This window comes from Pristis pectinata, chromosome 6 (genome assembly GCF_009764475.1).
Source record: "Pristis pectinata isolate sPriPec2 chromosome 6, sPriPec2.1.pri, whole genome shotgun sequence".
Taxonomy (NCBI): Eukaryota; Metazoa; Chordata; class Chondrichthyes; order Rhinopristiformes; family Pristidae; genus Pristis; species Pristis pectinata.
The window spans coordinates 14,795,098-14,822,090 of NC_067410.1; the positions used below are offsets into that span (position 1 = coordinate 14,795,098).

The window sequence follows — 26,993 nt, forward strand, 5'->3', positions numbered from 1 at the left end:
ATCTTGCTTAAAATGTTGAAAAGAATGTTTCATCTTTAACTTTATGACTTTTGGAGATCAGTTCATCTTCTACTCACTTAACTATTCACAGTAACAGAAATTTTGACCAGGGGTGCCTAAACTTTTGCATGCCACTGTATGTTTGGAGAAAAAAGGGTGCAGAATTTCATGAAAAGAACACCTCTCCAACTGTTAAGCACGGGGCTGGATCGATCATGCTTTGGGCTTGTGTTGCGGCCATTGGCACAGGGAACATTTCACTGGTAGACGGAAGAATGAATTCAATTAAATACCAGCAAACTCTGGAAGCAAACATCATACCGTCTGTAAAAAAGCTGAAGATGAAAAGAGGATGGCTTCTACAACAAGATAATGATCCTAAACACACCTCAAAATCCACAATGGACTACCTCGAGACACAAGCTGAAGGTTTTGCATGGCCCTCACTGTCCTCTGACCTAAACATTATCAAAAATCTGTGGATAGACCTAAAAAGAGCAGTGCATACAAGACAGCCCAAGAATCTCACAGAACTAGAAGCCTTTTGCAAGGAAGAATGGGCAAAAATCCCCCAAACACAAATTGAAAAACTCTTAGCTGGCTACAGAAAGTGTTAACAAGCTGTGATACTTGCCAAAGGGGGTGTTACTAAGTACTGACCATGCAGGGTGCCCAAACTTTTGCTTTGGGCCCTTTTCCTTTTTTGTTACTTTGAAACTGTAAAATATGGAAATAAAAAAGTAAACCTACTTAAAATATTAAAGGAATGTGTTATCTTTAATTTTAAGCCTTTTAGAAATCAGGTCATCTTTTACTCACTTAGCTATTCACAGTAACAGAAATTTTGACCAGGGGTGCCCAAACTTTTGCATGCCACTGTATAGCAGAACTCTGCTGCAGCTAGTGGAATGTAGTTCAGAACCATTACGTCTTTGACTTTCTTGGAGACAGTAGTTCATGCACAAGGACTCGGACACAAGATGCTCCTGCAGAGTGTCACATGTCTAAGCAATGACAGCCTTGGAAAATTTGAGCCCATGACTACATTGTTCAGAAGGAAGACGATGTAAGCTAGGGCAAGCATGATACCTTGCAAATTGCAAAATTATCTGGATTAGCACAGCTAACTCCAGGTAAAATTGGTTGTTATGCAGCTTTTGTTTTCAGCGCCATGCAATCCAAAATCTGGGCAGCAAATATGTTGAAAAAACACAAATTAAAGGCTTGTATTTTCACCATGAGCAAGTCTACCTCCAAAAATTACCATCCAGACTTGCCCCTTGTAGTGTACTGTTCAAATTACACAGCTGAGCAGAATGTTTTTCCTTACTGCCAGTCAGCCACTAGGAGAAAATTAGCTCACCCGCAAATGGGAATGCAAATTGCACACAATTTTTGAAAATTTTTATCATGAAATTGAAAGCTTAAGCTCTCAATTGTCAGTTGAGCTTAAAGTTTTTAAAACAAAGCTTTGCACTATTAACATAGGGCTCAAATGACATGTGATGGATCATATTTAAAAGTGATCAGAATCTCCCACTGCAAAAGATAATTCCCTCATCAGCTATATCAAATATATTTTAGAAGGGAACCAATTATATCAGTTATGGAAGCATGAGCCAGCATTTCCACTTAACCCAGTTGATTGACAATATTATTAGCAATTGTCCTTCTGACCCACCAATACAAATCTCCAGGTCTTCTCATAATAAAGGATGAAGACAGTTACAAAATTATTTCTTCATTATTCAGTCATTTACTCCTACTTAATCCAGTTATCTCATTGTACTGTAGCACAAACATTGCTTCTTGCCAGCGCAGTAAGAATATGTAGCCTTATTTCACTCTGCTCCTATCCTAACTCTGCTGATATCAAGCGCAACACACTTTTTCAGGACAAAAGAATAAAAGCACCACAATCACAGGCATATATAGCACAAAGTGTTTATTTTATTTTTAAATAGAATTTCAGTGCTAGCAGCTCCAGGTGTTTGAGGATTCACCCTACCCCATATTTTACAACATAGCATTTCATTTGAACTCATCCCACTACTAAAAAGGCTTATCTGGAATACCTAAGAAATATAATTTCCAACCCCATTCACCAAAAGGTCTCCACTATTAACCAATATTGATCAGAGACGATTTCAAACCCAACTGGGAAACTTCCAAAGTGTTGGATTGCCTGTCAGGAGTTTGCAGCAAAACATCTGGATACATTACAAATGCTTGAAACCATCAAATCAAATAAAGAATGAATAGATGCAGACCACTTTGTATTAATTCATGTTCTAGCTAGTCTAGGCATACAAATAAGCAGTGAAAATGTCAATGTATGGCTCTGATATTCAAATACCCTATGTGTATAGGAAAATACCAGGGAAACAAATGTCAGTGTCATATATAACCACCAGCTTACCTAGCTAACTATAACAAGAGAGTTCCAAGAAATGTCCAACATAATCATGAACACATCTATTATAGGGGTAAAGCAAATAATGCACAAGAGTGATACTCAACTACTTTATTTATATAGGGTAACAGAAATTACAAATTATTGGGTATTCAAGGCTTATTCTCCATTGTCTGTTTTTTTTTTAAAATAGATTATTTGTTTTTTTTAAAAAAGGCCTTTGTCTAGGATAGAGAAACATCTAGCAGTCCAATGACACGTGACATGGGTCACGCTTTTGGAATTCGGATGCGAATAGTATACTTTCAGAATAGATAATAATGGCTAGACAAGCTCTTATGATGCAGGGTATTATCCCATTTTATCCCCATGGTTAAACAAAGGCAATATCAGTGCAGATACAAAAGGCAATTTCAGTGCAGATACTTCCAACAGCAGTTGGAACAACTGCAACTTGGGTGCAAATGTTTAACTACATCCTCCATTTCAAAATAAAGGATAAAACAACACAGAACTAACCTCTGAGATCAACAATCAAAATAAAATGCTAGTCTTATTTCCTTAAAATATAGGGGAAATAAATAATTACAGCTTTTAGACCAACTCTCTCCCATACCCTTTGCTTGATTCAAAAACAAGAGGAAAAGCTCTGTTAAAAACAGTGACAACTTTGGTAACACAGCTTTAACGAGGGGCCCGATACAAGAATTTGATATGTACTGTACCTTTAAAAGAAAAAAATCTTTTGTACACAATCCATCAAAATTTATCAATACAAGAGAGCAACATCAACATCCAGTTAAAAGGGGACTTGCTTCCCATGTATTTAGTATAATAAATTATGCAGACAAGTTAAAGGGCAATATATAAAATCTTACAAGGAAGGAATCTGATGCATCACAGAATTAAACAAGAGATTATGCAAACACAAATCATATCAAAGCTGATGTAAATAAAATCAGAAAGACAATCCAATGCAGGAAATCAGAAATAAAACCTGCTGGAGATGCAGAACAAACCTGACAATACCCGTGAAGAGATAACAAGTCATTGGTGACTTTTGTTGAACATAAAATACAAGCTCTTTGTCCATCCTCAGAACATATCCAAAACATCATAACTCATCATTTCTCTTCACAGGTGCTGATTAAGGCATCTTGTATATCCATCACTTTGTTTCTGATTTCATCACAACTTATTTTCTGCAAATAGAACTCAAACAGAACATTATCTCAAAATGACTGACTATCAAGGCAGTGATAAAGGCAATTCCCATGGATATGAAGCTAGGAAGTCTATTCCTCTTCAATTTACAATCCCATGAAATGACGTATGCATTCCTACAATTGTGTGCGTGCTACCAAGTGGCACAGTCAAGTGTACTGAACTTAACCAATTTGACTTTGCATTGGGTGTAGTTACTAATTTAGCAACCCATAGCTCGGGGGAAAATAAGCAAATCAGTCTTAATATTCACTTGCCCTGTTGAAAAGTACATTTCCACTTGGAGTGACATCATCCACAATGGACTAGTCAGCTAAGACTTATTCTCCAAATGTTCCAAAGCTTCTACGATCCATGAACCTTAATCCAACAAGTCAGTTGCAATAGAGACATTACATGGGAAAGCAAATAAGTCATTCACCATATTCAAAGAAAATGTTGAAGTAACAGTGAGATTGGACTATTTACAAAATCCATATCAGTAACATTAAAGCATCTTTCAGTGCAAGGGTCAATCCCAGTTTTATAGTGGTTCTGTCACAGTATTAATGCACTAGTATCAGAGAGATTATGGATATGATTCCTCAAAGACCCACTATTATAGCTTGAACAGAGACAATGATGATGCCAGTTTTTTTTGACCAGATCTCCCAGCAATCCTTTAAAAGCATATATGCATTCTCCTCTCAAAAGGGCATCATGCATTTCTCATTCAGTATTAAACCCACTTGTCTGACCTGTTGCCCTTTCCATCTTAAAATTATAAATTAACTTGTGTTCTCTTCTAGAAGGCAAGTACAGTACAACACAATGCGTATATTGTTTGCAAGATCTCTTCAGCTATTCAGTTTCACAATAATGCAGTTGTCTGGTTCTATTCCAATACTTGGCCCAACATAGATGCTGTAACAGTTTCAACTTTTCCAACTGCAAGATGACTCAAGGCCAATTCAGAGTTCATCCTCTTCCTCTATCTGCTAGCTGGCTAGTCATTACTCACCACAAATTCTACATCATACTAATGCTGCAAACACTCATACACTCCTAACCCAACTGATACCTCTTGCTTAAGTAGCATTTCTAAACTTAAATTTTCCTAACATAAATCAATTCAGTGGGTCAAGGAAACAAGTTACTTACGGAACAGAAATCAGCAGTGCAAATTATCTTCTAATCATCCTACTATCACAGTCCAAAACACAGTTTCACTAATCCATGCTGTGCATCAATTTCAACCAGACCTGTATTCATTTTGTGTCTGACATTGGTTATGTGCTCAATTCTCACCCATTTAAGACAACTTTTAAAAAAGAAAAATAAAATGTTTGGATGAGAACTCCAGACTCAATATAGTAGCTATAAACTAAGAGACGTACAGAGTGGGACCAGATAAATGACCAATCCATTGCCAGTCTAGGGAGTACAAAATGGACACCAACAAGTTTATTAAACAAATCCATGGTCTACCTGGCTGAACTTGGGCTATTTCTCCGAAAATGTTTTACAACTGGAAGTATGACTTACTTGAAAAGTGACAGAATATTTCTCCTCTGATAACTAAGTATGTGGATCAAGCCCATGCAGCAGCGTTTTACAATAAATTAGTGGATTACTCAGGAAGTTACATCATTGTACAATTTACCTAAACTCAGTATTCACCAAAAAGTACAAGCATGAGGGCTGTTCTGATATGGACATCCTCACTCATGCCTTCTGTACATAAATCTTGGGTTTTCAAACATGCAGTTTGTGTTGAATTCATTATTTATATATAGACATTTTACCCATAATTTCAAACTGGTATTCTCAATCACTGGCTCTGCTAAAGCAGTCCGCTGGGTAACAAGCCAGTTTTCTTTTTTCCAAGTCAACTATTACCACAGATAATTGTCTGATTAACTTAAATTATATTCCTCATTATTTTCCTTTAAGAAATCCATCCACAAGACGGTCTGATTTCTCCGATAGCCAGTACCCTGCAGTTGCTGCAATAGCACCAATGAAGATAGAGGTGAAGACCATATCTCCCTTTGCTGCAAGTGTTGCCAGTGCACATATGATGACACCAAAAAACATTTGTTGTAGGACTACCATCTCATCCTCAGTGACATTGTCAAAGAGACCTTCTTCAGGGGCTGCTGTTTGAAGAAATAGAGAAAGATACCATTAGTAACTTCAAATTATTTTCTATTTATTGCTCTATTCAGTTTCTCTATTTCCATGATTCCACTTGAAGGTACCGTGTGACTGGCATTTCATTCATAATTTAAAGAACTGAATTTTGTAGTTAATAGTGAGATGACAGCACTCACTGATATCAGGAAAAAAACTGCAGGCAACAAAGTGGTGTGGATTTTTGCATCAGCGCTAGGAGGTATCAGTTATTAATGGATCCGTGGCATCTGACAACAGGGACACCATCAAGCAGACTGAACAGCCAGCCATATTAAAGAATATTTAAAGACAATAAAACAAGGAGATAAAAAGATGAAATAATAAACCTTTTTCAGAAAACTAAAAGAAACTTTTTAATTTTGCAAGAATGATGAGGGAATTAGAAGACAAATATTAAGTCAGGTTCAGCAGCAAGTATGCAAGTCAGAATAGTTTTGATCATTTTTTAAACTTAAAGTTTTATGCTCCTGCTGAATATACAGATGAACACTGCAATAATGCAACAAATACTACAAACAGTGTCCCAAATGGAACAGTAGGGAATCACTGGAAACAGCTTATGTACTCCCCCTTCAAACTATGCTGTTAGATGCTCTTCATTATAAAAATGAGTTCTGATAGCTTCACCATTATTCTTGTTGCAAATTTGACCATGTACAAGGACATCAATGTTGTGCAATAGGCCATTTCCAACTGTGTTGTGCCTGCCTCAGCATTACATTTGCCAAGGTTTAGGGCAGATGCTCTACCCTGCATCTTTCCCTTTCATTTGAGTAATTGATCTATTGTACATTTCCAGCATTTATTTCAATTAAGGTTTTCCACCAATGTGTTATTGATAGAAGTAATGAGCTACCACATTAAAAATTTGCTCTGCTGAAACTTTTTAAAAAGGATCTCTATTGCATTTTAGGATAGAATGCTATAACTCTGGATCAACAGAAAAGGTAAAACTTACGAGACAGCTTGTCCTCAACACATACACCATCTTGTTTCGTGTATCCCTCAATACAGCCACAGAGATAGCTGCCATCTGTGTTTTCACACTCTTCGTATGCACCATTACAGAGTGGTTTCTCACTGTTGCACTCATTGATATCTGTAACAAAAGATTGATAGAATGAACTATTTACATTTTCTTATCCAGCTTTTAAAACCTAGAACCATTCCAGTTACAAATCAAAGTTCATCATTGCACAGCCTCCTTTATGTTATGATCTTCACTACTGCTGCAACTACTGGGATAATGATCATTTTTGGTTTACTTCTTTGATTAATTATGGTATAGGCAACCAACCTTTGCACAGCCTGAACTTAAACAGTTTATAACATGGGAACAGCCAATACTACCAACTTCACAGGACTATTTTAAATTCTGTGCTGCTATTAAGTGATAAAACATGCTGTGCCTTTTACAGAGTTCAAGAAATTGCTCAACTCTATCATAATTTATATCTATATAAAAAAAAAACACAATGAGAAACTGGATCATGATACCATCATGTTTTGAAAGATCTTGTTCTACCGTGAAAGCAGCCCAGAAAACAAAATTGAGAGCTCAGGACATCCTTCAAATACCATCTATATCTACAACAATCTTGATGCAGCTATAAAAAAGTAGTGCTTACCTGCATCTTAGATTTACCAAATAATTTTACAGCACAGGAAAAGGCCATCTGGTGCCTCACAACTGTGGCAGCTGTCTGAAAGAATTAGCACTTGGTCCTCATCTCCTGTACTTTCCTCATACTTTGAAGCATTTTCCACACCAACCACGACCTCCCCCCCCCACCCAAAATTACTCTACTCTTTTAAAAAAACTATTTTAGACCTTGCTTTCTCTGAAGGTTTTGGCACCCAATGAAAACAGTTTACATTAAGAAATTCTCCTGATATAACATTTTATTATGTGATATTTATATATTTATGCCTCTAGTTACTGATCAATGGAAGTAACTTCATCAAAATTTTGTACGTCCTCTTAACCTTTCCTATCTGATAATAAAATATTCTTTAATTTTTTAAAATATATTCTTTTATGGCATGTGAATGCCATTGGCCGGATGAACATTTAACACCCATCCCTAAATGCCCTGGAGAAAGCGTTGGTGAGTTATCAGGTGATCTATTGGAATCTTATATGATGAAGGCAATCCTGCAATGCTTTTAGAGCATTTCTCAGAGTCCAAGTTATAGTAGGGAAACAGGCCCCCAAGGCCCAACTGGTCCGGGCCAACCAAGGTACATATCTGAGCTAGTCCTATTTGCTTGGGTTTGGCCCATAACCCACTAAACCTTTCCTATACATGAACCTGTCCAAATGTCTTTTAACCATTGTAATTATACCCATCTTTACCACCTCCTCCAGCAGCTTGTTCTAGACTCACCTTGTGCATGAAAAGTTTGCCCTTCAGGTCCCCTTGAAATCTTTCCCCTCTTAGGTAGGATTTTGGACTAGCAATGATGAAGCAACAGCAATATATTCCAGAATCTGACGCTCTGACAGACTTCTCTAATCTACCAAACTAACACACACCTTCTGAACATCTCCACAGAATCACCATTCTTCCATATAGTCCTGCACAAATACTAGAATGCTGCACTTACCCAGACACTTTGCTCCCTCCATCTGATAACCTTTATTACATTTTTTACATCTACTGGGTCCAGCTCCCATACAAGTCAAACAGGCTTTGTCGCAACCTGGAATTAGAACCAGGGCATCATTAAAAAAAAACAGAGAAAACACTGCATTGCGGAATTCAAAAAGTGTTGCCAAGTTAATAATTGAATACATCAGATATTTACTTAGTTTTTATTCCAGTTGTTTTGCTCATTGAAGGTCATCCAGCACTGATGAACACAAAGAATTAGGAATAGAAAAAGACGATATGGCTTCTTGACCTCATGGATTTAAGAAGATTATATCGCAAAACTGACAATTAAACTTTTAAGTATGAAGGCCACATATTCTTGACTGAGAGTACCAAAAAGTTTAAGTCAATCATTTAAGAAATAGTTTAGCAACAGGAAGATACAGATAACACAGTAAAATATGTACAAATAGCAGTTGGTAAAATGATTTAGTAGCTATCACAAAGGCGACAGGAACACTGACCTCTACACTCATAGGAGCCTTCCGTGTTTACACAATACTGACCAGCCTTACAACTCTGCAGCTCTGTGTCACACTCATCGATATCTGAATGTCAGGAAAGAACAACGTATTAGACTTCATTTGAACTCCAAGTAAACAGCTGAAATGTTTTACAAATTGGAGTTAGACCATCTCTTGAAAAACAATTGTATTTATGGATTTTTGGGCATGTTTAAGTGAATAATCTTCAACTCCCTAGCTTAGGTTTGCACAATGACACAACAGTCATAAATTGCTAGTAATGGTTCCTCACTTACTGTATTGTCAATCATTTATAATGAATGGGCTGGCTGTAAAGAGTCAGGAATTAAAACAGAACCAGAGATTTATAGTGCAAGAGGTAGTCATTATGCTAGTGCTGGCTCTGGGAAATAAAATTATCTAATACAAATTCTGCTCTCCCACAGCCCCAAATCAATTCTTCAAATGTTTAACTATATTTCCCTTCAAAGATGCACTAGCCTCTATACCTAGTGGTTAAGAAGCCCAAGCTGCAACAACAAGAATCCATGCAGAATATCTAGTCTGATGCTTGTTAATAATAGGTTCAAGGAGGTGTGAACAGGCTGGTATTGTGTGGATAGGTAGCAGATGAAATTTAATGCTGAGAAATGTGAAATGTTACATTTAGAAGGAGGAACTAGAAGAGCAATATTAATTTGAGACCACAATTCTAAAAGGAAGGAAAAGAAAACAGATCTTGGACATAACATATATGGTTCACTGAAAGTGGCAGGGTACATTGAGAAAGTGGTTAAAAGAGAAAATGGTATCCTGGTTTTATTAATAAATACCTAGAATTTGTTACGACTACCTTGCTCTTGTAAATTTATAAGACACTGATTCAGCCACAGTTGAGCATTCTATCCAGATCTGGGCACTACAATTTAGGAAATATATGAAGTGTTTAGAGAGAATGCACAAGACAGAAATGATTTCAGGGATGAGGGAATTTAATGATGTACATTTACTAGATAAGCTAGTTGTTCTCCTTGAACACAAGAGGTTGGAAGGCAGTCTGATAGAGGTATTTAAAAATCAAGAAGGATCTAGACATTGAGAGAAGATATTCCCTTTGGCAGAGGGAAAAGAATGAAAACAATTGGCAAAAGAACAAAACCCAACAAGAGTTTTTTGTAGTGGGGAGGATTCAATTGCAGTGCTCAAAAGGGAACTGGATAAGTATTTACATGGAAAGGACTTGTAGGATTTTGAGAAGAGGGCAAGGAGTAGCACTAGCTAGGTTGTACATACATAGAGTTGGTACAGATATGGCAGGCAGAATGGCCTCATTCTGTGCTGTAACCAGTCAGTGCTGAACTCTTATTTTAAATTTATTTTTCCAGACATGGGCGTTGCTGGCTGGGACAGCACTTGTTGCCCACAAGTGGTGGTTAGCCACCTTCTTGAATTGTGGCAATCCTTCTGATAACAGGTACGCCAAAATGCTGTTGAGTTGGAATTTCAATCAGATCCAACAACAATGAAAGAATGACAATACATTTCCAAGTCAGGATGGTGTGCAACTTTTGAGAGAGAAATTGCAGGTCGCAGTATTATTGTATGCTTTCTGCTTTTGTCAGTCTCAATGACAGAGATCACAGATATGGGAAGTGCTGTAGGAGTAGCCCAGGCTAATTACTGAGTGTGTTTGGTAGATGCTGCATACTGCAGCCATTGTATGCCAGTGATGGATGAAATGTATGAGCAAGTTGTTGGAAGGGGTGCCAATCAAGTGAACTATGTAGTCACAGATGTCATTGAGCTTCTTCACTATTGGAGGTGTACTCATACAGGCAAGAGGAGAGTATATCTCACTGTTGACTTGTGCCTTGCATGTAGTGGAAAGTTTTGGGGAGACAAGTGGTCAGTCACTCACTCCAGGATACCCAGTCACTGAGTTGCTTTTGTAGCCAAGGCATTTCTGTATCAGGTCCTGTTGAGCAAGTGGCCAATAGTAATCACCAAGACATTGATGGTGGGGTGACTCAGCAATGTTAATGCTGTTGGTATTGTTATTAGTTCATTATTGTCACTTGTACCGAGGTACAGTGAAAAGCTTGTCTTATAAACCGATCGTACAGGTCAATTCATTACACAGTGCAGTTACATTGAGTCAGTACAGAGTGCATTGATGTAATACAGGTAAAAATAACCATACAGAGTAAAGTGTCACAGCTACAGAGAAAGTGCAGTGCAATAAGGTGCGAGGTCACAACAAGGTAGATCGTGAGGTCATAGTCCGCCTCATTGTATAAGGGAACTGTTCAATAGTCTTATCACAGTGGGGTAGAAGCTGTCCTTAAGTCTGGTGGTACATGCCTTCAGGATCCTGTATCTTCTACCCGATGGAAGAGGAGACAAGAGAGAAAGTCCCAGGTGGGTGGGGACTTTGATTATTCTGGCTGCTTCACCAAGACAACGAGAGGTAAAGACAGAGTCTAAGGAGGGGAGGCTGGTATCCGTAATGCGCTGGGCTGTGTCTAACTCAATAACAAGGTAAGCTCTCTTGCTTTAGATGATCATTGCCTGCCATTTTTGTGATGCAAATATTATTGTTTTAGTTGTTAAGTCAAGATCCAATCTTCCTTATCACTGGGGGGGGGGTTCCAAATAGTCGACAAACCTTTTCTGAAGGACAGCATGGAACTTGCCCAACATTTACTTTTCATTCAAAAACATTAAAAAAGATTAGATCTTTGACTTAAAAGCTGGTAGCTCTACATGTAAATGCAGATTTTTAATTTAACCGGGTAGAAGTCCAGAGTTCCAGAGTGAAACTGGGAACCTCATCTTCCATTCAGCTGATTGCCAGTTCTGGGACATCTGTGCTCTGCCACTGGACTCATTCTTGTCCAAGGGCAAAACAGAATAGAAGGTGCAAGGTAATTTCCTCTTCATTCATTTAACCAATGACTTAAATGTTTTTAAATAGCCTCTGCCACCCTCCCCCCCCACCCCACCGGTTTATGCTGCAAATAAAAATATGAGCCAGGATGCTAAGGATAGTCTTCAACAAAGCACAAGAATCCCACGGTTAGGTGATTACCTAAGCACTTGTCTTCATGAAAGAACCAACCAACTTTGCAGTCTTGACATTTATAATCCTCAGGACCTGTGCACTTCTTGCAGGATTTGTAGCATTCTGGAATACAGCAATCAATAGACACATAATCAGTTGGCCTTTAATCAGGCCTCATTAAAACATAAGAAATGGTGAGTATTAATTTAACACAAAAATGCTGGATTTAGCACCGCGCCTGCAGGAAGTGAAGTATGTTTTGTTATCTGGACAATGCTACTTTTAAAGCTATGTCAGTTTCAACATCAGATTTCATATTTGCCACTCCAGGAGTCATTGGCTACCAACAATCTGATTTCTGCACTTGAGGAGCTACCTTATTTCCAGATTACATAAATAGGATTCTTTTACCATCTTAAAATCAAGTACTCTCAGGTTTACAAAGCATGAAGATCTTCTATTTGCATCCAATAAAATCAATTCATTTTTGCACCACTAAGAAATGTGAAATTGTGCAAAATAGCCACTGATGGCATTTCTGTGCAAAATAGCCACTGATGGCATTTCATAAAAGCCCATGTCAAGTTGATGGCAGTCTGAGAAAATGGAATAATTCTTTATCTTTTGATTTTTAATATTCTCTCAAAAAGCAGGGTTTGCATTGTAATATGGTGCTAAGTGCACCAGATCATTTGTTTGCATTATCCTTCACAATCAAATCTGATCCCATCTTTAATGTTCCAGAAGAGGTTAATAAAGCATATTAAATCCTGGGGCTTCATAAATTGAAACATGGAATACATAACTAAACAGGTTATGTTGAACCTCTACAAAACAATAGTTAAACCCCTGTAAGAGGCAGCTTGAACAAACTGCAAAATAGAACCATAGAACAATACAGCACAATACAGGCCCTTCGGCCCACCATGTTGTACAAAATGTTGAATAAGTGTTCCAGTGTGTCTTACTGTTTCAATATTTTTGTTGCAATAGAACAGTGTTGCAAAGATTGTTAAAGCCAATACACATGAATTTATATGGCATTAGGTTGAGAGGCAAAGCATGTTAGGCAGTTAAGCCAAAGAGAGATCAAAAGGAAAAAACATTTCAACTATCAGATTAGGAGGGAGAACAACCATAAAGAAGAGAACCAGAGGCCAATAAGACACAGCGGCAAGAACAGACCCATGCCACAGTCACTGAGACCATAATTATCACCTTTGTTAAGTAGTGCTATTTTGTATTGGATGCAACCTACTTAATAAATCTATTGATCTTATAACCGATATATCTGCAATCTGACTGATGTTCGTCGTCACAAATGAGTCTCTTAAATTAGGCAAAACAACTATGAAGTGGAAATTCTCATACCACAACTAGAGCACTACATCCAATGCCGGTCACTGCATGTCAGAATATAAAGGCTCTAGAAGGTACAGAAAAGATTTACCAGAGTGTTCCAGCAATAAAAGGGACTTACTTTAGAAGGACAGAATAGAAAATCTAGGGTCATTCTCCTTTGAGCAGATATTTGCCTTTGACATTTGACAGAAGAACACAAAAATCTTGACATTTGAAAAAAAAATTCAGATCAAAAATTCTATCATGACCATCAGTAGAGAACTTGATAAATATTTGAAGGAAGTAAAAAAATATTGTAGGGCTATGGGGAAAAAAAAGAGTGGAATTGACTAGATAGTTTGACAGAGAGCAAGCTCAGACTCAATGTGTCAAATGACCTCCCTTTATTCTGTAACAAATCCAAGATTTTACATCACAGAAATGGGAACATTAAACAGGCAGACTACCTGGCCTGAACCCGCCCCATTTCTCCGAGTGATTCAGGTTAAAAATGAGGCATAACAACAGATGAATGCAAAAGAGTAACTATAGTCTCTTTCTTCTGTGAAAAATCAATAGAAAAGGATACGTTTTCATCATATTTCTACTAATAGCATGTCACTTGTAGCATCTCCTTCCGCAGAGAAATTATGGAGGATCTGATCCCAAAAAGGCAGATCATGGATATCCAATGCCTGCTGGTGCTGTTGAAACCAAATTTCAGACTGAATCACTGACAGGGACAAAAAATAGGAGGAACATAACACCACTGGAAAAATTCACTCCAACAAATTCAGTTCATTCTTCTGCAGTCAATGTTCCAGTCTACACAGATCATTTCCTTATGTCTTCGAGTTCACAGAATAAAAGATGTACGTCTCGTACCTTTACATACCAGTTGGGTATCATTCCTTAACTCTTCAAAGTATCCATCAGCACACTCCATGCATACAGAACCTGCATAGCCTTGATTACAATTACAAAGCCCAGTCCCAGTCCGTGTTCCATCACCATCACATTGACCATATCCACTGCATGGCTTTGTTGATCCACCCGTACATGCTACAAAATGTAAAATAAAACATTTCAATTATCAGCTCAAAAGTATGGTTATCTGCTAAATATAGCACTTTGGACTTTGTTGTACATTACCAGATGGCTAATCATTTCAGATTAACCAAAAGAAATTGGCTAGGGAAATGAAAATAAACATTTACCTTTTCAAGAGCTAGCAGAGACACCATGGAAAAAATGGCTCTTTTGAACTGTAAAATTAATGGCCCAAATTTCTTGCCAGTTTTACTAAGTTGAGAGCCAGTTACTGGATGTTAAGAACCACCTTAATATTGTGCCCTTTGGTATAGCACTCCTGCTTCAAGTCCATAGGAAGCATCCGAATCAAGCATTAGAATAAGTTAACCAAGTTAAACAAGGGTTGGGATTTAGAGGAAGAGCACAAAGCCAAAGATTTTAAATTTGGACAGAAATTATTTATTTTCTATATGCATTAAACTAGTTTTCTTTCTGTTCAGGTCTCTGGTGCTTTGATACTAATGACTACATGTTTCTCATTTGGCAAGGACTTCTTCAATGACATTATGTGATTATATATTAAATATTAACACTAAATAATATACATATATGTGGATATGCTAAATACTGTTATTCCAATGAGGTCTGCTATGGGTGTTATTTGGGATGGTGGATAATAAGACAAAAAGGTTGGCTTGCTGCCTTCTGATCTACTTTTCAGCTACAAGTGAACCTATTTACATCACAGTCTAGCTGATGTCTTGGAACTTTCTATTCAGAACTGTTAGCAGCTGTAAAACTGCCACACATGTAATACAGAGGGCACAACAGGGACCCAGATATTCTTGGCTTTCTTGACTTCCTTTGCTTTCTTAGGGAGGTGGGGTCGGTGCTAATGAAGTCAAGAAATGTAAACTGGATTATAGAATATAGCCCCTCAAGCTTTCTGTCATTCCGTGAGATCATGACCGACACTCCTGCTCAAATCCTCTTAACCTTCGATTTTTGAAATGACCAAAATTCAGTCTTGAATGAACAACACACCGAGGGAATTTTGTTACTTATAAATTAAAATCTCTATCACTTGCACGGACTACCTTGATGAGTCCTCAAATAAATCTGCTGAGTGGGAGCCCTGAAGTACAGGGTTGTCAATACTGAGAGTTATTTTTACTTTAGTTACCATAAACAGAGCTGTTACAACAGAAGTCCACAAAGATATAAGATAAGATATTTATTTATTAGTCACATGTACATCGAAACACAGTGAAATACGTCTTTTTGCGTTACTAAGAATGTGCTGGTGGCAGCCTGCAAGTGTCACCACACTTCCAGTGCCAACATAGCATGCCCACAGCTCCTAACCTGTACGTCTTTGGAATGTGGGAGGAAACTGGAGCACCCGGAGGAAACCCACACAGACACGGGGAGAACATACAAACTCCTTACAGGCAGCAGTGGGAATTGAACCCAGGTCGCTGGCGCTGTAATAGCATTACGCTAACCGCTATGCTACTGTGCAGGGATTGCTTTGTGGGAAAGTATAGGAGGTAAAATAAAATGCAGCACCAGTGTTAAGATTATGACAAATAATTCCCTCATAATCTTGTAATTAGAAAGTGAAGTTATTAAGTGATACAAAACAGCTGATTTTGCATACTTATGAACTCAATGTATAGCCAATATTAGAGCAAACGTAGGTTAGCTACCTCATACAGCCACCTTTGCTAATGAAAAGAAAATGCCATCAGGTGTCCCTTGATAAAACAAGTAACTGATACAAAGAATCGTAATAAATTTGGACTCCCGTAACATAACTTAATTCCCCTTTCCATAAATATACCCCCAGAAGGGGCATTTAATTTTAAATGGCACTAAAAATGTTTGCTCGCTCAATGGCTGGGCTGCGAGCATCCATTTCTTGCTATTTATAGCTCAGATATACTCACACAGACATTCAGGTCCAAAGGTACCAGCAGGACAGCACATTTTGATGGTATCCATACAGAGCCACTGGAATAGATCTGGGTGCTCCTCCTGTCTGCAAGATGTCAAAATAGATTACCAGTTGAAATAAAGAGGATCACCATCTTGTGAATGTGAGCATATAGAATACATAGCAAGTCTCTCCCTTGCATTGCTCAACTCTGAGAGTGGTCATCCTACCTCAGAGAACACAAAGAGAACAGGAGCTCATTCCAGATATTTGTAAATTGCCACTGCTGCACAATCCTGTCAGGAAAATACAGCTTGCAGAGACATATATGCTAGCACCAGATTACATGGCCCAATTGGGAAGTGTTTAACAGTACCTACAAGACAACTACCTACCTTTACAGCTAAAGTGATTCAGTGTACTGCTTAACCACTCAAACAAAATCTGGAATAACATTTAGTCCCCTCAGCCAAATCATCAAATTAATAATAAGACAGCTACTGAAGCATTTACTCAACATTAGAATAAAAGATAGAAAAGGATAAAGCAAAGGGCAGAAAGATGAATTTAAGCACTCACTTTTTGAACCACCAATTTTCAATGTGCTCTTCACTTTGTTCTACCATCTGATTACAATCAAAATTCATGCTTTCACAGAGCATCTCTATGATCTCCAGCAGGCGAGTCTCACTGCACGCAAAATTGAGGGGAATTAACAAAAGTATAATAAGTAAATGTATCAACACAATAATTACGAGATAAACATACAAGGAAAGCCCAGTTTAATACGTTCATCCAAAAAGATCCTATAGCTCTCCAACCACAAACAATTGTTTCTTAATTCTTGGATTTCTGCCTGTACTTTCCAGTTAGAAATGCTACCCATTACATTAACTCTTGTACATTGGGCTGCACTGCAACAGATCAGACTTGGACATCATGTCACTCTCCTACACAAGTCTCTCAATTGCTCCAACCTACAGCGACCATGCAGCAACAACAACAACAACCTCAAAGCCACACCAGAGTGGATGCTCTGCAAATCAGATTAAGCTGTAAGTGGCAATTAGACCTCAGGCTGTACAAATTGGATAACTCTGGTGGCCTTATGGCAACTCATGCTATCAGAAAGCCTTTCCACCATTTCCACATGCCTCCAATAATCAGACATTTAGAAGCAGATGGAAGAAAATGAAATTATAAATTCAATTACATCACAATTAACTGATGTAAATTAATGAAAACATTAGTAATAGATCAAGTAAAACAAGACCCTTCCCTTTTTAATGAAAGTTGGTAGTCCTGGTTGGACTAGATTGCCAGCTATGGCTGGTGTAAACCCAAGGGGTCAGATACAAGGCATAACCAGCCCTGTCGAACAGGATGCTACATATCCTGTTGTCCATCTCTCAATTTAATTTCAATAATTTTCTCAGATCTATCTTTTCCATAATATTTGCATTATTTTCCTCATGTTGTCTCATCATTTTCCATAATATTTGCATTCTCATTTTCCTCATGTTTTCTCATCACCATGATGTACAGCCCTTAATTTAATCAATGGCTCATGTGACACAGTAAATAATTAACCAATGCAGCACCAGATGTGCAGCACCTCCAGAGCAGGGCAACAAAATCTAAGCTAGTGTGCTACTAAATTTTAAATAGATGAATAACAGAACCTAAAGTTAAGCAAACTCATGCAGCCATTATGAAACAGATAATGTAGGTCAATCAGCATGTTCCGTATATGTCGTTTCATTTCTCTTCTGTAGAAAGAGCACAATTTTAAAATCATGTGAAATATTTAGTGTATGTTTACCCACAGTGATAGCAGCAAAGATACATTTTCCATTACAACAAGGAACCCAATAAGAAAACTTTGTAATTTACCACTTAAATTTTGGTTCAAGAATCCTATAAAGGGTTTAAACCAATACGACCTACCTATGCACTGACAACTCTCCCAGCACTGATCACCCACAACTCATTAGGCATCCAATGTATACTGCACGTATTCCAAAGACGTACGGGTAGGTTAATTTGGGTTTAAAATGGGCGGCGCAGACTCGTTGGGCCGGAAGGGCCTGTTACCACGCTGTAAATAAAATTTTTTTAAAAATCTCTTACCTGATTTCATACTTTGCCAAATTTTTCTTCTCCCAGTCACTGTTCCCACCACCAAAATTCTTGTTTGCAGTTTTTTCCATTCCCTAATAAACATAAAAGCTTCACTTATAATGAATCAGTCATGCTTCCATTTTTACCAGAACCAAATATGCAAAAATCATAATACTGAAGAAGCTGTAAACCTCAAATACAAGAAGAAAATTATTGAAATACATAACAAGTCAGCCAGCATCTGTGGGGAGAGAACAGAAATTAATGTTTCAAATTCTTTCATCAGAACTATGAAAAGTCAGAAATAAAACAAACTTTATATTGCAGAGAAAGGGGGTAGGAGCAGAAAGAATAAAAGGAAAGGTCTCTGGTAAAGTGATAAACAGGCGAGATTGATTGTCAAGTTGTGGTGGTGCCAACTGAAAGACTGCAGTAAAGACTAGTGAATAACAAAAGTTATGACTGGAAGAGATAAAAATTGGAGATGACAATGAAAACTGAAATTCCCCATAAGTGGAAGGAGAAAAAGTACTGAATGCCAGAAATATGAGATACAAGACTAGAATAAGTTCAGATAATGTGCCAACATTGAGTCTGGAAGGCTATAATGTGCCTTATTGTAAACTCATGACCACCACCTTGTCTTAAGTTGAGCTTCTGGTGGAACACCAGGAGACAAAACGTAGAGGTCAAACTGGGAATGGGATGGAGAATCAAGTTGAAAGGCAAATAGAAACTTTTGGTCAACCCACAGACCGAGTAGAAATATCTGGCAAAGTGATCATTGATCAGTGTTCAATTTCACCTCTGTAGAGGAGATCACATCATTAGCACTGAATTCAGCATACCTATACAGAAAAACAAGTAAATCACTGCTTCAGCTAAAATAATGTTTTTGCTCCCAGATGTTACAGTTCCTGTGATTGCAGGTAAAGGTGCTGTGAGAATAGGAGAATGTATTGGTGATGATAGAAGAGTGAACCAGAATGCACTGGAGAGAATGCTCCCTTTGGAATACTGAAAGGGGTAGATATGCCTAGTGGTGGCATTGTGTTAGAGTTGTCAGATATTATGAAGGGTGATCAATTGAGCATGGTGACTGGGAGGATCAAGGTGGGAAGGAAGAGAGGGATTGAGATCAGAAATGTGGGATGCAGAATATGGTTGACAGTCCCTTCAATAATGGTAGATGGGAAAAACCACAGATAAAGGGGATGAAAAAGAAAAGTCACAAATACTGATATGGAAGGTGACATCATTAGAACAGATGCGGCTGCTTTTCACTTTCACTCACAAACATATAGAGGCTCGACACCAGATTGCTGAAAACTCTTTAAGCAACTTCATTTTCACCTCTCCAGAAGATGATAACATTTGGGGCTAGATTTTTAAGGGTTAGTTATGATGTTAGAATTCTAGCCACTGAATATGGTCAGGGAGAAAGAATCACAAATGTCTTGTAAAGCAGCTGAAGCCAAACTCAACTGGAATTAACTAGTTTTAAAATGAAAATGTAGTTTCTTCCACTTTCATTTCATCAATTAACAAAGTGCTCACTATTAACATTATACAAACTGCAATCAAGTTTTGTGTTAAAACAAAGAAAACAAAATACCAACAAGAATTCATGCTGGATAACTCATACTAGGGAATAATCATCATTATTGGAAATAACTATTATGAACAATAAAAGAAAATCTCTTGTTCATTTCACACAGTCTGACATTTGCACTTGGATTTCTCATCACTGCAACAACATAAAGACAAGGGGAAAATATTCCAAAATATATTTAAGAAAAAAATGCATTACAACCTTTATTTTAACCCCAATTTTTAAAAGTGGATTAAAGTAAATAACCCAACGAGTATTGTTTCCATTCTACAGAAGAAGAGCACTTACAATTCACTTAATACCTGTCCCATGGCCTCTTAACATTTTGTGTCCATAACCCTTCAGAATCAAAGAATGAACAATCCGCAGAGAAAAAAGGCATGGGAGCAACAGAAACTGCAACTAGCTGATTGGACCAAAACCACATCAGCCAGAAGCTAGATGCTTCAATGACCATACCACAAACACCATCTTAAAAATTCCCATTTTTGTTAACCCCTTCCTCTGTTGTAATCTCCTTCCTCTAATTCTGGTCTCAACATCCTCAAATCACCAATCCAACACAGGCAGCCACAGCCAAATGCAAAGCTCTGCAATTTCTTTCCTGAACTTCGCTTCTTCTCACTTTCCTCCCTTGTAGTGCTTCTTTCTTAAGATCCATCCCTTTGATCAAGCCTTTAGTCATCCACCCTAATGTTTCATTAAGTAGCTTAGTGTCACCGTTTTGTTTGATAACATCCCAGAGAGTACTGTGAAATGTTTTGGTATTTTGCTAGTGCTATATAAATGTTGTTATTTCCCCTTGTGGCCAAGCATCTGCTGAGTTTCTCAGGCGCAGATCCTTACCTTCCTGAAGTTCTCAGCAATATGACGGCAAATCTGACAGGAGTCCTGTTCTGTGGCAACAAACTCCAGAAATAGCAGAGGAATGACAGAGCAGAGGAACCACCAGTGGGCTGGGGAGATGAATAGCCTGTGACTCAGGAGCCAAGAAATCTTCATTATGAATCGGAAATATCCCCTATTCTTGGAGAACAGGACTGTATCAAAAAGGGAAAAAAAATGGAAAAATAGAACTGCCAAAGGATTAGTCATTCTTCATCTTTCACTTTCCTTACATTACTCATAAGGAAAATAGCACTATAATTTGTACAAATTGTGTGTACTTGCTGATTACCAAGCATGGGATTTATCCATAACACAGGGCACTAAAGAAATGCCTTACAGTTCCAGTATTGGATGATGCACAAAAATAAAACCCTCTACAGATGTACAATAAAAAGTGACAATTCCTGGAAATAGCTGATCGCAGATCTGACATATTTTGAGAACAATCTTCTAATACTTGTAGTGCTGCAGATGGACCTGACTGATGGTCTGAGTGCCATGACTGAAAAGGAAGCCACACCACCCGGTTCAAGAACAGCTACTTCCCTTCAACCATTTGGTTCTTGAACCAACCAGCACAACCTTGATCACTACAGTTTAGCAACACTAGGACCACTTTGCACTAAAATGGACTTTGCCTTTTCTTTGTTCAAGTTACATTGTTTCTTTAAAAATTGTGTATAATTTACATTTATGGTCCCATTCAATCTAATTTTTTTCTTTCATCCATCCAGAGTTGACTCAGCTTTTTCCATATGGAAAAGGAAGGGAATAGTATGTTTTCGTGATTTATTCATTGATAACTGTTTTTCATCTTTTGAACAATTGTCTAACAAATACAATTTGCGTAGATCACACTTTTTTCGATATTTGCAAATTAGAAATTTTTTAAAAAGCTACTATACTCTCTTTTCCAACACCTTACAAAACTGAAATTACGGAAAAATTTTTGGTTTTAATCCCTGTCAGAAAGGCTTGATAGCAATAATTTATGATTTAATCATGAAAATTCGTTCAGAATCACTGGACAAAATTAAGAATGAATGGGAAAGTGAACTCCAGACATTTTTACCTACAGAGACTTGGAAGAAAATTCTTCATTTAGTTAATACATCTTCAATGTGTGCCAGACATTCTCTGATACAGTTTAAGGTAGTTCACAGGACCCATATGTCAAAAGATAAGCTAGCTCGCTTTTATCAATATATAAATCCTATATGTGACAGATGTAAATCAAATGTGGCTTCTTTGACACATATGTTTTGGTCCTGTCCTCTTTTGGAAAAATATTGGAAAGATATTTTTAACATTATTTCAAATGTATTGAAGATTGATTTACAACCTCATCCTATCACTGCAATTTTTGGTTTACCAAGGATAGAACCTGGCCATCTATCTGCCTCCGCTAACCATATGATTGCCTTTGTTACATTAATGGCCAAACGATCCATTTTGCTTAAATGGAAGGATCCAATACCCCCTACTACTTTTCAATGGTTCTCTCAAACTATATCATGTTTAAACTTGGAAAAAATTAGGAGTGGCACTGTTGATCCTTCGCTTAAATTTGAGGAAGTTTGGAGTCCATTTATTCAATATTTTCACATGATATAGATCCCCTTATAATAACCTTTCAATTTAGAAGAACGGAGTTGACGACATAATATTGCTCTGTTTCTATTGAGAAATTTTAGTCCAGTTTTTTTTTCTGTTTGTTTTTTTTGAATTTTTTTTTATTTAGCTTAGTTTGGTTTGACATATTGTTTATAATTTTTCTTATTGTTTTGGGGATTTTTTTTCTTTCTTTTATATTTTATAATAAATCTTTTTCTTTTATATTATATTCATTCACTAACAGATCGTTGGATCTACAGATTTTTTTTTAATACTTTATTGTTCTTTATGATTATCCATGTCATGATTGTTCTCCTGATCTCTTTGTATTACATGTATAAACATTGATATATTAATCTGTGTTAATTTGAAAATTAATAAAAAGATTGAAAAATAATTTACATTTATGTTTTTTTTTGTGAATGCTGCTTATAGATTACATGCCTGAGATGCTGCTGCAAATAAGTTTCTCATTGCACCTGTGCATACATGTACTTGTGCATATGACAATAAACTTGACTTTGACCTGAACATTTACAATATGAACATTAGGACAATTTAAATTGGATGTCTCTTCACACATATGCAAATGCATTATGGAATCACATGTTCATATGCCTTCCCAAAGCATTTTCATCATCTGCAAGGCAAAAGTCAGGAGTGCACTAGAATACTCAATGCCTACAGTTCCAAACAAAAAACCTCAAAAATCAGCATCTTCTGGGGAATAGAAAGCAACCAGTTTGACTGGCCACCTCAACCACCACTGTTGCTACAAGTTGCATTACTCACCAAGTTTTGATGAACAAACCTCCCACATCATTGACCGTAACCATTTAGAAATACAGCAACAGCAGGTGTGTGGGTGCACCAGAACCTGCAAGTTCCCCACCAAGTCGCACATCATGCTACCTCCATAGACACCAAGGAAAAAACCTGGCACTACCTACTTAACAAAAACAGCTTCACCATGAAGATCATGGCAGGCTCGCTGCTACCTTCTCAAGGGCAGCTGTGCATGTTAAAGACTGGTCTTGCTGGCAATGCCCACATCCCATGAGTAAATAAATTCAGGAGACAAAACTGAGCACATGCATAATATACTAAACATACCCCAGTGTATATAATAACTACTAAACCATGCAAAAAGTCAAGCTTGTGGTTTGTAGGTAAATTTAAAGTTCTTTGCAGCTATTTGGAGAAACTGACTCCCCCCTCCCCACTTAGTGCATTCATCACACCCTCCCTCCCCACTTACTGCACTCATCACTACCCCCCCTCCCCACTTACTGCATTCATCACACACCCCCCTCCCCACTTACTGCATTCATCACACACCCCCCTCCCCACTTACTGCATTCATCACACACCCACAGTGCATCCATCACCCCCCTCCCCACTTACTGCATCCATCACCCCCCCTCCCCACTTACTGCATCCATCACACCCCCATCCCGACTTACTGCATTCATCACTCCCCTCCACTTACTGCATCCATCACACCCCCCTCCCCACTTACTGCACTCATCACAACCCCCCTCCCCACTTACTGCATCCATCACACCCCCCTCCCCACTTAGTGCATTCATCACAACCCCCCCCTTAGTGCATTCATCACACACACCCCCTCCCCACTTAGTGCAGTCATCACACACCCCCCTCCCCACTTAGTGCAGTCATCACACACCCCCCTCCCCACTTACTGCCTTCATCACCCCCCACTTACTGCCTTCATCACACCCCCCTCCCCACTTAGTGCATTCATCACACACACCCCCTCCCCACTTAGTGCAGTCATCACACCCCCCCTCCCCACTTAGTGCATTCATCACCCCCCCACTTACTGCCTTCATCACACCCCCCTCCCCACTTAGTGCATTCATCACCCCCCCTCCCCACTTAGTGCATTCATCACACACACCCCCTCCCCACTTACTGCCTTCATCACACCCCCCTCCCCACTTAGTGCATTCATCACCCCCCCTCCCCACTTAGTGCATTCATCACACACACCCCCTCCCCACTTACTGCCTTCATCACACCCCCCTCCCCACAGTGCATTCATCACCCCCCTCCCCACTTAGTGCATTCATCACACACACCCCCTCCCCACTTACTGCCTTCATCACACCCCCCTCCCCACTTAGTGCATTCATCACCCCCCCTCCCCACTTAGTGCATTCATCACACACACCCCCTCCCCACTTACTGCCTTCATCACACCCCCCTCCCCACAGTGCATTCATCACCCCCCTCCCCACTTACTGCAGTCATCACCCCCCCCCCCCCCCAGTACTTTCCCAAAATCCAATCCTCAAACACAGCTCAACAGGTGCAGAGGTGGGCGGCTGCGACCAGCCTGCCTGTATCCCGGGGCTGAAAGTGGGGCAGTGCCCGGGCAGGTGGGTGCACAATCCCCGGGCGGGGGTAGCTCGGCTCTGCCTGACTCACTCACACTCACCTGGAAGACGTGGAAGTGGAGGGAGGCGAAGGACACACTTGGTGAGGCGAGGCCTGGGCCGCCGACAACCGGCAGCAGCGAGCGAGCCCCCGGCCCGGGCTTGGTAACGATGGTCGCGTTGCACCCCCTCACCGACTGCTCCCCCTCACCCACAGCCCCCTGTTTATTTCTGTGATACAAATTCCGAATTTTATTTATTTCCTCCAAAAATAAAAGCAAATTGCCAGCAGACGACCCCCTCCCCCCGCTCGCAAGCGCAAAAACCTCCCGTCTGATTGGTTCCACCGGTTCCCCTTGCCCCCGCCCTCCTGGAAGGCAACCAATCGGATTGTGCCGCACCGTAGGGTGCAGTGAGCCCGACCGCTTGGCCCCGCCCCTGCCCTGTAGCGTGCCCGCGCATGGCACGGGAGGGGGGGGCGCGCCCAGCATAGGGGGCGCGCCCGAGCAGGGAGCACGTCAGAAACCGCATTGTGGCCGGAAAAGGGATTGGGAATGAAAGGTGTTACCTTAAAGTAGAGTCAGCAGAGGCTACAACTCCACTGTGGGATTGTCCTTATCTGCTTTCCAAGAAAGTCTGCTAATGGTTTGGGGTTGTGAAGCATCATTGGATAATGGGTGGAGTCCTCCCATTTGTTTTGCGCTGAGTAACCCCATTGGAAATTTGGAAGTAGTAAAACTGATGGGAGAAAATGTTCTTATGATTATAGAGTTGTTATTGGTGTTCGTTTATTATTGTCACATGTACCAAGATATAGTGAAAGCTTTTTGTTTTGCATCTCATCCAGACAGATCATGCCATACATAATTATGGCAGGCACGGTAGTGTAGCGGTTAGCGTAACACTTTGCAGCGCCAGTGACTGGGGTTCAATTCCGGCCACTGTCTGTAAGGAGGTTGTACATTCTCCCTGTGTCTGCATGGATTTCCTCCGGGTGCTCTGGTTTCCTCCCACATTCCAAAGACTTACGGGTTAGGAAGTTATGGGCATGCTAATGTTGGCGCCTGAAGCGTGGTGACACTTGCGGGCTGCCCCCAGAACACTCCACGCAAAGATGTATTTCACTGTGTGTTTCAATGTGCATGTGACTAATAAAGAAATCTTATATCCAGGTAGTAGAAAGAAAACAGAGTGTTACAATTACAGAGAAAGTGCAGTGCAGGTAGACAAAATGCAAGGGCTATGACGATACAGATTGGGAGATTAAGAGTTCATCCTTTAGTGTATGAGAAGTTTGTTCAAGAGTCTAATAACAGTGCGATAGAAGTGTGGTGGTTCATGCCCTCAGGCTTTTGTAGCTTCTGCCTGCTTAAAACAAAACAGAAAATGCTCAGTAAAGCAGGCAGCATCTGTGAAACAAGTAACAGTGAACACTTCAGACTGGTGACCCATTTCTTGAAATGTTCACTTTCTTTCAACAGATTCTGCCCAACTTTGAGTGTTTCCAATTTACTGTTTTTATTTCAGATTTCCAGCATCTGCAGTATTTTGATTTTCACTATTTTAGCCCCAGAATGCCAATGTGTATGGATTTCTCTTAATTATAAGTTAAGAGAAATCCATACACACTGTATGGATCAGAAGTGAGGTAATTTGATGATGTTTATGCACTATTCCTCATGAAGGAGTACAAGCCAATATCCAGCAAGACTTGGTCAATAAAAACAGAAGATGCTGAAATACTCATAAGGCCATGCAACATCTATGGAAAGAGAAACAGTTAACATTTCAACTCAATGACCCTTAATCAGAACTTTGAATCTGCTCAATATCATTCCTGTATGTGAAACCCAAGACTGCACATAATAGAAGAATTTATCATTCCACATTGACTTTTATGTTCTATACTGCTTGGCATAAACCTAGCATGCATTAGCTTTTTTAAAATTAGGTACTGCTTTAACCCCTTATGATCTCCCAGATTCATCTACCCTTGCACATCACTCAGACTTCTCGGAGTGTAACACTCATCCAGCCTTTATTTAGCCCTACTGTGAAA

The 26,993-nt window shown here is 39.1% G+C and overlaps 1 protein-coding gene across 1 annotated transcript; it reads right to left on the bottom strand.

Annotated features, from left to right (window-relative positions):
• Positions 1–1,930: 1,930 nt before the first annotated feature.
• Positions 1,931–25,290, bottom strand: LOC127571801 (protein disulfide isomerase Creld1-like). The gene is made up of 11 exons (XM_052018512.1): positions 24,997–25,290; positions 20,880–21,073; positions 18,431–18,513; positions 16,880–16,990; positions 16,314–16,405; positions 14,218–14,394; positions 12,019–12,114; positions 8,931–9,014; positions 8,420–8,515; positions 6,771–6,911; positions 1,931–5,775 (listed from the first exon to the last, which is right to left on the bottom strand). Exons 2-11 carry the CDS (start codon positions 21,033–21,035, stop codon positions 5,555–5,557), a joined length of 1,257 nt encoding a protein of 418 aa, XP_051874472.1. The 5' UTR covers positions 21,036–21,073; positions 24,997–25,290; the 3' UTR covers positions 1,931–5,554.
• Between the last annotated feature and the right edge of the window lie 1,703 nt (positions 25,291–26,993).